At 40.7% G+C, this 12,301-nt stretch overlaps 1 protein-coding gene across 20 annotated transcripts in view; it reads left to right on the top strand.

Annotated features, from left to right (window-relative positions):
* Nucleotides 1-12,301, top strand: part of DNAAF9 (dynein axonemal assembly factor 9) — a 167,185-nt gene that overhangs the window by 108,740 nt on the left and 46,144 nt on the right. For all 20 annotated transcript variants that reach the window (XM_086333297.1, XM_086333296.1, XM_086333314.1 and 17 more), the window contains 4 exons: nt 5,811-5,914; nt 10,180-10,326; nt 11,529-11,617; nt 12,035-12,136. In XM_086333297.1, coding sequence (XP_086189423.1) covers nt 5,811-5,914; nt 10,180-10,326; nt 11,529-11,617; nt 12,035-12,136 — 442 coding nt within the window. The remainder of the gene's footprint in view (nt 1-5,810; nt 5,915-10,179; nt 10,327-11,528; nt 11,618-12,034; nt 12,137-12,301) is intronic.

The raw sequence follows: 12,301 nt of genomic DNA, 5'->3' as shown, positions 1-12,301 counted from the left end.
ATCTGTGCTCTTTTCTGGAAGCTTTGGAGTGATTTTGAGGTTTGTCTAGGAGGTCTTTAAGTTGGTACTTGTTCTTAAGAAGCTTCACATTGGAGATACGTAGGTAGACAGTGACCCCAGGACATGGAAGAGCCCAGAAGCAGTAGGTAGGGAACAGTTTCTACCTGATTACACCTGTTGATCCCTCTCTGTAACAGTAGGTAAAGCCATCTTGTAGCTGGAGTTTATGAAGTTGTGGTGTTAGGAGAGTGCTGAGGGTTTTGGCCATGCCCTGGAGGAATTGGTAGACAGAGGTAGCAATGGTGGGACTGCCAGGCAGCACTTGAAGACTTTTTGAGATTGAGGAAGCAGAGAAGGTACCTCATCCAGTTAGCAGCAGATGGGCTGTGGAGAGAGCAAAGGTGAAGGAAAAATGTAAGAGAACTGAAGTGGCCAGCGTGTACAGTGCTCTGGCATCAGACAAACCTGTGTTCTGTACTTGCCTCCACTAACAAGTAGTTCTGTGACTTTTGGGAAGATCTCGCTAAACTTTGAGTTTCCCCATCAATTCTCTAAGAATACTATTCTCTCCCACTGGTAGTTGCAAAGATGCAAAACTATAATGTATATGACATGCTATGAGTAAAATGTATTCCCATCCCTGTCCCTGTGGATCAACCCTGGGTATAGTTGAGAGGAAAGTCAAATTTTTGAGCAGTAAGAGAAAATGAGGTAACCAAAGGCTTTGAAGGCTCAGTGACATCACAGAATGAAGTTTGGGGAGTGAGATAGTTAAAAGGATGATGCCATCCTGTAGTCATAGATTAGGTTCTGGAGCTGAAGATTTCAGAAGTTAAGACATTCTGGGTGCTGCTTTGCTGCTGTGGAGCTGGGATTGAGGAGCAGCAAGGCCAGATCTCAGAGGGAAAGGGAGTATTGGCTTCGGAAAAGAAGACTGAGCACATTCAGAAGCTATTTAAAGTGTTGTGGCATAATTAGGAGGGCAGTAGATGTGAGCAGTGAAGGAAAGGAGAGGCTTGAGTCTCTAAGGGAGTGAAAGTGTTGTGCCATAGGGGGAGGGAATGGTCTGGGAACAGCAGTGACAAACCTTGGTGTGAGTGCAGGATGAGGCTGGGGCATGAGGAACCCCCACTCAGGAGAGCCATAGGGCAAGACTGTGTGTAGGTGAGGCTAGGTTTTACTTGTTAGCGGGTGGGAACCTTATTGGACTTGAAGCATTGAGTGCTTTGAACTGGGCTGGCTGGTAAGAATGCCATTAGTTCCCTCTGACTACTCATCTAGTTCGTCAGTTGATATTCAGATTTCAAACCTTCTTCTTGTACCTAAAAACTGCCTCCACCTCTCGCATTCCTCCCCACACCTCATTAATACACACACACAAGCACACATACTCACTAGGCCCCTCTGTGCCTCCTGAAACCCCACCTCCTCAGGAAACCTTCAAAACTTGGCCTTTGCTCTTCATATCATTATAGCCTTCCAGAGCTTTGGGGCTAACTTTTTAGAACTGCAACTCAAGGAATCAGTCCCTCTTCTTAGTCTCATGTCCTCTGCCTTGAAAAAAAAAGTGAAACTGAAGTTACTCTGCTGCTGCTGCTGCTGCTAAGTCGCTTTAGTCATGTCCGACTCTGTGCGACCCCATAGACAGCAGCCCACCAGGCTCCCCCGTCCCTGGGATTCTCCAGACAAGAACACTGGAATGGGTTGCCATTTCCTTCTCCAATGCATGAAAGTGAAAAGTGAAAGGGAAGTCGCTCAGTCGTGTCCAGCTCTTCGCGACCCCATGGACTGCAGTCCACATGGCTCCTCCGTCCATGGGATTTTCCAGGCAAGAGTACTGGAGTGAGGTGCCATCGCCTTCTCCGGAAAGTGAAGTCACTCAGTCGTATCTAATTCTTTGCAACCCCGTGGACTGTAGCCTATGAGGCTTCTCTGTCCATGGGATTTTCCAGGCAAGAGTACCGGAGTGGGTTGCCTTTTCCTTCTCCAGGGGGTTGCCTTTTCCTTCTTCAGGGGATTTTCCCAACCCAGAGATCAAACCCAAGTCTCCCACATTGCAGGCAGATGCTTTACTCTCTGAGCCACCAACTTTGCCTTAGCATACTGGTGGTATTCCCTTAGCCTTGCCTTGAGCTCTAAGGAACACTTCTCTGTGAAAGCATGAAAAGAAAGGCCATTACAGGAACAGAAAGTATCCAGCTTGGACCAGTTCCAGAGAACAACTTTACCTAGTAGTCTTATGGGTGCCCTGGTTGTGTCATTTGGTTCTCCAAAGCAAGCCCAGGCCCAGCCTTAATCCTTATTACCTTCATTGTCCATCATTCTGTGATCTACTCAGTAGGGCCTGTATTGAGCTGCTTTGTAACCTTGGCTGCCTAGGAAGCAAGCAGCTCTCCTTAAATCTGAATCCTTGTCATAAGAAACCCACACTCAGTGTCTATGTCCCACCCATCTTGTTTTTGGGAATTACAGAACAGCAGCCTCCAGTAGAACACACTTGTTGCCCAACGCACATGTTCCTATGCTGGCAAGGGGCCCTTCAGCACCCTTCACCAGTCCTCAACAGCTGAGGCCACAGTGCTCTTTCTTGGGCCTTAAGTGAGAGATGTGGTCTCTTCAGAGCTGAGCCAGCTTCTGCCAAAATAGAAGAAAGGAGCATCTGTTAACTTAGTAATGGAGCAGACATACCCAAAGTCTTTTTTAGTATATTTTCCTGGAAGACACACATATGTGAATATGAATTTTGCTTCGCTTCATCAGCTGGTAGCTTATTCACTTGTTTTTTCTGATTCTTATTGCAAAGACTGTATCTGATGCCTCATTTCTCTCTGAGGCCCTCAGAGGATACATGGCTTTCTCAGAGCAGAGGGCTCAGCATAAAGATTGTTTTTATTTTTTTAATATATATATTACTGAAATATATATGACTTACACTGTTTCAGGTGTGCAGCAAGGTGATTTAGTTATACAAATACACATAATTATTTTTGAAATTATTTTCCATCATAGGTTATTACAAGATATTGACTATGGTTCCCTATGCTGTACAGTAAACCTTTATTGCTTGCTGCACATCTATTTTTTAATTAGAAATCTAGCATTCTATTCATACTAACTCAAACAAGTGGAATCAGAATGTCAAAATTTTTTTAGTTAGGCAAAAACTCATCAGTTTTCTAAAATATACATATTTATATATATGTATACAAAAGCTTTTCTACTACACTTGATAAAGGCTTGAGAAAGAACATAAAAAAAAAGATAGGAAAAAAAAAGATGGAGCAGTTGGAGAAAATAATAATGAAACGGAAGCACTGAATATGAAATAGAAAAAGTGAAACAAACTAGATAATAGTAAAAGTTTTTACAGTCCAGTTGTTTTTAAACATGACTGCTCATTAGAAACGTATCTGGAGCTCTGGAGAAAAAAAACAATACCAGAGCAATTTTATTCTTCAAAATATTTCAGGATAATTCTAATATGCATCTGGATTTTAAAAAGTTATTACAGGTTTTTCTGTTAGATCCTAGTTTTGGTGATACAGAGTTCTATTATTTTTCTGTTGATCGATCATGATACAATGGTATTAAATGAGTAATAGTTATATAATCACAACAGTAAAAGACATTTATCAGTTTTCACAATCAATAGCCAGGCAAAAAATAAAATATAATTGCAAGCCATAATGGGAACATGATTAACCTAACAATATAAAGTAATTATATACAATTTGGGGGGTCAAGCAGAGTGATGTGGTAAGTGTAAGTGCATGCATTTCACTTTTTCAGCCAGCCAGCCAGTCTATGTCTTTTGGTTGGTGCATTTAATACACTTATATTTAAAGTAATTATAGATATGTATGGTCCTATTACCATTTTTTTAATTGTTTTGGGTTTATTTTCTGTAGGTCTTTTCCTTCTCTTGTGTTTCCTGCCTAGAGAAGTTCCTGTAGCATTTGTTGTAAAGCTGGTTTGGCGGTGCTGAATTCTCTTAAGTTTTGCTTGTCTGGAAAGCTTTAGATTCCTCTCTGTCAAATCTGAAGGAGAGTCTTGTTGGGTAGAATATTCTTGGTTGTAGGTTCTCCCCTTTCATCACTTTAAATATGTCATTCCATTCCCTTTTGGCTTGTAGAGTTTCTGTTGAGAAATCAGCTATTAGCCTGCTGGGAGTTCCCTTGTATGTTATTTGTTATCTTTCCCTTGTTGCTTTTAATATATCATCTCTGTCTTTAGTTTCTGTCATTTTGATTATTGTGTGTCTCGGTGTGTTCCTCCTTGGGTTTATCCTTCCTGGGACTCTCCGTGCTTCCTGGACTTGGTTGACTGTTTCCTTTCCCATGTTTGGGAAGTTTTCAGCTATTATCTCTGCAGATACTTTCTCAGGTTCTTTCTCTCTCTCTCCTCCTTCTAGGACCTCTATAATGTGAATGTTGGTGTGTTTAATGTTGCCCAGAGTTCTCTTAGGCTGTCTTCATTTCTTTTCACTCTTTTTTCTGTATTCTGTTCTGTAGCAATAATTTCCACCATTCTGTCCTCTAGGTCATTTATCCATTCTTAGTTATTCTGCTATTGATTCCTTCTACATATTATTCATCTCTGTTTGTTCTTTAGTTCTTCTAGGTCTTTGGTAAACATTTCTTGCATCTTCTAATCTTTGCCTCCATTCTTTTCCTGAGACCCTGGATCATCTTCACTATCATTTTTCTGAATTCTTTTTCTGGAAGGTTGCCTATCTCCACTTCATTTAGTTGTTTTTCTGGGATTTTATCTTGTCCCTTCATCTGGGACATAACTTTCTGTTTTTTCATCTTGATTAACTTTCTGTAATATGTTTTTGTTATAGCTGCTGTGAGACTGTGCTTCTTCTTGCTTCTTCTGTCTGCCCTCTGATGGATGAGGTTAAGAGTCTTGTGTAAGCTTCTTGATGGTAGGGACTGGTGATGAGAAAAACTGTCTTGCTCTGGTGGGCAGGGCCTTGCCCAATAAAGCTTTAATCCAATTATCTGCTGATGGGTGGGGTTGCACTCCCTCCCTGGTGGCTGTTTGGGCTGAGGCCACACAGCCCTGAGGTCTACAGCCTCTATGGTGGGGTTTACTCCAAGGGGAACCTTCCAGTGCCCCTGTCCCTGTGGCGAGCTCCTGCTGACCCACGCTTCCACAAGAAGCCCTCCAGCACTAACAGGTAGTTTTGCTTCAGTCTCCTATGGGGTCACTGCTCCTCTCCTCTGGGTCTTGGTGCGTGCAAAATTTTGTTTGTGCCCTCCACAACTGGGGGGTCTGTTTCTCCCAGTCCTGTGGAAGGCCTGTAATCAAATCCTTCTGGCCCTGAATGCCAGATTCCCTGGGGATTCCCGGTCCCTTTTTCAGATCCCTAGGCTGGGAAGCCTGACATGAGGTTCAGAACCTTCACAATAGTGCAAGAACTTCTTTGGTATTATTGTTCTCCAGCCTGTGAGTCACCAACCTGGCAGGTATGGGATTTGATTTTATCATGATTGCACCCCTCCTACCATCTGCTGGGCTTCTTTGTCTTCGAATGTGGGATATCTTTTTTTGGTGGGTTCCAGCGTCCTCCTGTTGATGGCTGTTCAACAGCTAGTTGCAATTTTGGTGCTCTCACAGGAGGAGATGAGCACACGTCCTTCTACTCCACCATCTTGAACCAGAAGCTCAAGATTGTTTAACTTAAGCACTGCAGAAGATCTCTAGTTACCACTCTGGCTTGCCCTAGGACCTGCAGGAAGAACACTGTGATACTGGCCACTAGGATCCAGCCTTCGGAGCTCTGACCAGCTCTCTTTTCCTTCCAGGAAAAGTACATTTCTTCTCTAATGGCCTTCTGTTTTCTGATCGTCATCACGGAAATATCATCATTTCCAAGGACCACATGAATTCCATTTTGTTCTATGATGGGGTAGGTGTTTTACAATCCAAGTTTTGATGTTCAGAAAGATACTCACACTTCTGAGGGTAAAATCAAATAACTCCCTGTCCCTCTGTCACTACAAGTCAATGGCTTAGGAACCAGCACTGCCCTTGAGGCAGGCAAGCAGGCAGGGAAGTCATGGAGAGAGAAGCTCTTGTCAGCCTCATCAACCCTGCCACTTTATAAAGGAGTTAAGTATAAATGACTTCCTGGTCAAGAGGGCCAGCAGCTACCCATGCCCAATTAACTTATCTCAAAGAAGACCAGCTGAAGGTGGCCTCCAGTAACCCTTCACAGATAGCCTCTGACCCAGAGACACAAAGACTCACCCACTTAAGAACTGGAAAGAAACAGCTTCCTGTGACATTTTTGGGGTTTCACTCACTTGTTGAACATGAGAAAGAATTATAAGAAAGCCTGAAAGGAAGAGAAATAACTAATTTTCTCCTTGAAGGCTTAGTTCCACCCCCTCTCATACTCAGAATTAACCTCCAGCTCTATGAAAGTTCTACTCCCAGAACCATCCTTTAATTCTATAGTCTGCAACAACAAGTCCCCCTTCCCTTGTGGGGATGTGGGTAGCTGTGAGTTTTCCCCTAGCCTGTACTCTCTGGCCAGGGCATGGCTCATCGTAGTACGACCCCAGAGCAGAGGGCAGGCTGTCCACCCTGCAGGGTCCCAGCCTCAAAACCAGCTTGTTTCGGAGCCGGGAAAGAGACCAGGTGAAGTGGTTTGGTCAAATAGTGCTGAAAATAAATTCTGTTATCAAGTTAGAAAGAGTTCTTTCTTCCATAGAACTTAAGGCTGTTCAAAAATGTAGGCAGACCGTCCAGACAGATTAGATGGTCCTGTTAGGTGAAGGCTTTAATATTAGGTTAAAGAGTCTTCCAACATCAGGAAAGAAAGGATGAATCTTAAGTGCTGGTATAATAAATTACTGCATTTTGGGGTGAGGGCTGGGTTTTAACTCATATCAAAAGTCAAAATGTACTTTTGAGAAAAGTAAAATATTTTAAAATTTCATAAGTAGAATATAGCTATTATTTTCTTATGGTGAGAGCTTTTTAAAATTTAATATTTGTTTTATATTGGTGTATAGTTGATTTACAGTTTACAGTAGTTTCAGCTGTATAGCAAAGTGATTCAATTGTATACTGCATATATCTATTTCAGATTCTGATAACTTTTAAGATCTACTCTCTTAGACATGTATATTATTAAATGGTCACCACAATAAGTCCAGTTAAGAATATAAAAAAGAATATTTATTAAATTTTTAGGGACAGGAAGACATTCTAATCTTAAGCTTAGAAATGACTCAAGAAATTCTAAAGAAAAAGTTTGTTAGATTTGATTACTTAAGGATTTTTTCAATTTTTGCTGATAGTTTATTGAAGTATACTTTAAATGCAATTAACTAGCTACAAGGACTTAGTGTACAATGCAGGAAATGTAGCCAATATTTTATATTAACTATAAATGAATTATAACCTTTAAAAATTGTGAATCACTATGTTGTACACCTAAAATTTATATAGTATTGTACATCAACTATATCTTAAAAAAGCATGTGAAAGATCTAATACTCTTATATTGATTACATTTAAAATAATACTTTAGATATGTTAGATTAAATAAAATATACATACAATTAACTGTATCCATTTAAAGTTTTAACAGATGTATATACTCATGAAACCACTAGCATAGTCAAGATACAGATTTTTGTCATGCCCAACCCTCCCAGAAGTTTTCTAATACCTTTTTGTAGATCATATTTCTCCCCAACTTCTGGCTTCAGGCAACCACTTACTAGCTTTCTGTCATTGTAGATTAGTTTGCATTTTCTAAAATGTTATATAAGTGGACATCATACATTCTGAACCCTTTTGAGTCTAGCATTTTTCACTCAGCATGGTTTTTAAGGTTCATCAGTGTTGTGTGTATCAATAGTTTTTCCTTTTTATTGCTTTTTTGATGAGTAGTATTCCATTGTATAGATAAGAGCATAAAGTTTATCAGACTAATAATTTAAATCTCTACAAAATATTCAAAGCAAAAGCACAAACCAGGAAAACCATTTTTAGTGATTTTTTTTTTAAATGAGTTAATATTTCATTTCTGTGACGAGCTCTGTCTTTACCAACGTGAAAGCACTGAGTGCCAAATCATGGGTGTTCAGAGGACCTGAGGTTAGTTAACAGATATGTGGAAGCACAACAGATACAGCCTTACACTACCGTGTATAACAGTAAGTTAATAACGAGTAGATAAAAGGTACAGTAGACAAAAGGTGAGGTAGGATTGATAATATGGAATGTCCAGTCATAGTGGTGGGCTGAGAGGGGAGTGGGATGCAGTCTTTGAAAATGCTGACAGATAGTTTACAACAACATGGTAGATACTAATGGTAAATTTAAGTTTTAAAAGCAAGATATGGAGCTGTAAAAGTAAGTATGACTTCCCAGTCATAGAAAAGGGAGTCAATGAACAGGAACAGAAGACTAGAAGGTTAAACAACCAAAAAGGTTGTTTAAAAAACAGTTTAAAAAAAGGTTGCATTTCCATACCCCACTGTGAATAATCTGAAAAGGTTCTTAAGAAAACAAGCTAACAGTGTTAGCTGTAGTTGAAGTTGAGTGATGGGACTTGGGATTAATATTTTAAACCTTTTTTCTGTATTTTATTTTTATATTTTTCTCAAATTTTTATTTCATAATGAATATGACTTTCATTATCAAAACTTAAATATTAAAAAACTCTGTCCCCTAATATCAGAAACAAGACAAAAATACTTGTTTTTGCCATGTCTATTCAACATGGTATTGGTGGAAGTCCTAGTGAGAACAAGTTAGGCAAGAAAAAGAGATGAGGCATTTAATTGGCCAAAAAAAGAAGTAAAATTAGCTCTCTTCATGGATGACATGCTTTATATGTAGAAATTCCTTAAGACTACATACACAAACTATTAGAATTAATAAATTTACCAGCGTTTCAGAATAGAAAATAAACAGTTTAAAAAAAGGTTGCATTTCCATACCCCGCTGTGAATAATCTGAAAAGGTTCTTAAGAAAACAATTTCAATAAATTTAACTGAGGAATTGAAAGATTTAAACACCAAAACCCACAATGCATTGCTGAAAGAAAGAAGACCTAAGTAAATGGTAAGACATCCCATGTTCATGGATTGGAAGACTTAATATTATTAAATAACAGTACTACCCAAAGCAACCTATAGATTCCTATTGAAATCTCAATGGCATTTTTTGAAGAAATGAAAAATCCCATCCTGAAATTCTTATGGAATCTCAGGGAAAACCCCACGCCCACCCCCTGCCCAAGTAGTCAAAGCAGTCTTTAAAAGAAGAAAGTTGAAGACTTCCCTGGTGGTTCAGTGGTAAAAAATCTGCTTGCCAGTGACGGAGACATGGGTTCAACCCCTGGTCCAGGAAGATACCACATGCCTTGGAGCAACTAAGCCTGTACCACAACTATTGAGCCTGTGCTCTAGAGCCCAGGAATCGCAATTACTGAGCCCTCTCACTCCAACTACTGAAGCCTAAGTGCCATAAAGCCTGTGGTATTGGCATAAGATCAGATGTATAGACCAGTGGAACAGAATAGAGAGCCCCCAAAGAAAGTCTTGCATATATGGTCAAAGGTTTTCAACAAAGGTGCCAAGATCATTCAGTTAAAAAAGACAGTCTTTTCAACAAACAGTGCTGGGAAAACTGGATGCATGCCTGGGTGCTAAGTTGCTTCAGTTGTGTCTGACTCTCTGCAACCCTATGGACTATAGCCTGCCAGACTCCTCTGTCCATGGAATTTTCCAGGCAGGATTAAGCAACAGTTTCTTGGATTTGATACCGAAAGCAGAGACAACAAAAGAAAAATATATATAAATTGGACTTTATTAAGTCCAGTTTAAAACTTCTCCACATCAAAAGTCACTATCAAGAATGTGAAAAGCAACTCACAGAATGGGAGAAAATACTTGCAAATCATTTGTCTGATAAGGGACTAATACCCTAGAAAGAGAGATAATATTTTCAGTTCAGGAGAAAAGACTGTGTACTTCCCGTATCTCCTAAAACTGGGTGTTGGCAGGAACTTCCGTAACTGAATCCCAGTGAACCACACAATGTGAAAATAATTGGACTGACATTCACCATATGTGTTCTGACATTAGATGTAAGGGCTAAATTCCTGCAAAATGGCTTTTCTCAGTGATGTTCCCTCTGTTTCTCTTCAGGATTCCACCAGTGTTGTTGCTGCCCTTCTGATAGACTTCAAAAGTTCATTGCTTCCCCATCTTCCAGTTCATTTCCATGGATCAAGCAATTTTCTGATGATTGTTCTTTTCCCCAAATCCAAGATATACCAAACATTTTACTCAGAGGTAACATCAATCATTATTCAGCAAAACAATTACTACCCTTTTTCCTAGCAATTTAATTGGTATGGCAGTGTCTTAGGGCTAACAGTGAGGTGATGAGAGGGAGAGTTGGGAAGGGCTGCTGTGAGTGTAGCTGCTTCTAATCTCTTTGGGTCCTGGAATAGTGCTCTTGCCATTAAAAGATGAGAGCCTAAAGGAACTGAACAGAAGGCTTTTTAGCTTCTAAGAAAAATCTTCTTTTTTGCTAATTAGACTTATTTCCCTGTTAGCTACTTTATTGAGTTGTTGGGCCCTACCTACTGGATCAGAGCTTGCTGTGCTGTGCTGTAATTAGTCGCTCAGTCATGTCTGACTCTTCGCGACCCCATGGGCTGTAGCCCATCAGGCTCCTCTGTCTGTGGGGATTCTCCAGGCAAGAATACTGGATTGGGTTGCTATGCCCTCCTCCAGAGCTTCCTACCCCACCCCAAAATGTCCTTCTCCATGGTTCATAGGCCCTGCCCTTGTGAGTGGTTCCACCTGGCAGGCTGCACACTATAGCTTGTCAGCACAAATTGCATGAGTGAGGGAGCTCACCAAGAACTACACAGCTTACTTAGAGACCAAGCAGTAACCAGAGTCATACAAATGGTCAGTCTCATTCTGGTGGAGATGCTTGGAAAGGTGTGACTCAGCAGTTTTTGAGAGGATAGTCCCTCCCTCAGGACAGATACACAGAACATGGAAGAGGCAAGAACCAGCCTTGGCTCCAGAGTGGCTTTTAGGGCCAGTCTGTGTTTCTGTCTTACTGCCAGCTGATCTGTTACCTCCTTGTACTTGTCTTTTCAGTCTAGGAACCTAGAGATTCTCTTCAGCCATTCCTCTGCCTCTAGGCAGGAGTTGCTTGAACTGCTCCTGTCTGGCCCTGTCACCAGGGAAGAACGTGTCCCTGCTGCCAGAACAGTATTACGTGATACCCTCCTCTCTGTTTCCTGTTCTCTTAAGGAGCAGAATCCCTGGGAGAGGAACTCAGAAAGAAATTCTAGTTTGTAAAAATACAGAACAGAATTGCTTCAGGCCTCTATTTTTGAAACAAACTTGTTTGTTATGATGGTTTTTCTCTGTACTGACAGTCTAGATTTTCAGCAGCCATCAAATCCCCATGTGGGTTCCATATCCTGTTGTTGGGTTTAAAGTGTTCTTTGCTCTAATTCTGTTTTGTTTAGGTCTTCTCCCCCTGGCAACAGCAGACTAACTCAGGGCTGTCTTTAAAAGTGATCCAGGAAGATGGATTATCTGTGGAACAAAAGAGATTGTAAGTGGCTGCCTTCAGTGTTTATGCTAGCTTCCCTAGGCTGTGTGTGTCTGCTGTCTCTGCAGGATGACTTGCATTATGTAACACAGAAGTCCTGGCTTCTGAAAGGGCCAACACAGTCATTTCAGTGCTGCCAGTTTGCAGGTAGTCAGTGCTCTTAGGGAACAGAAGTAAAGACAGATGAAGTCCACCAAGAATCAGAAAACCATAGTATTACAAAGGTTTCAGGCTAAGCTTTCTATGTGGGCAAACCAGTCACCCTGTATTAACACCGAATTTTGCTTAAGTCAGTGAGATGCTTCTTTTCAAAGTGTTGACTGTCACAAGACTTTGGCTTAAAAATATCAGAACGAGTTATGTAAAGTATGTGTGCTGTTGGGAGATGGAGTTCTAATCTGTGAACCTTTGATATTCCAGACACTCCAGGGCACAGAAGCTCTTCAGTGTCCTGAGCCATTCTGCTGGGGAGAAACAGAGTCCTCTAAAGCTACTCTCAGCTAAACTCCCAGAGCTGAACGGGTGAGCTCTGTTTTTCTGTTTCTTTTAATATATCAGAACTCTTGGTGTTGGTGCTTTCTAAGCTCCATTTTCTTTCTTTATAGCTTCTTAAGGATAATTATAAAAACACAACATACACAATTGTATTCGCTAGAGATAATCACTAAGGTTTCTGTTCAGCTATTA

This window comes from Bos grunniens, chromosome 13 (genome assembly GCF_055505025.1).
Source record: "Bos grunniens cultivar Pamir isolate PY7600 chromosome 13, Bosgru_T2T1.0, whole genome shotgun sequence".
NCBI lineage: Eukaryota > Metazoa > Chordata > Mammalia > Artiodactyla > Bovidae > Bos > Bos grunniens.
The sequence above is the reverse complement of the archived record's forward strand: the minus strand, read 5'-3'. Positions and strand labels throughout refer to the sequence as shown.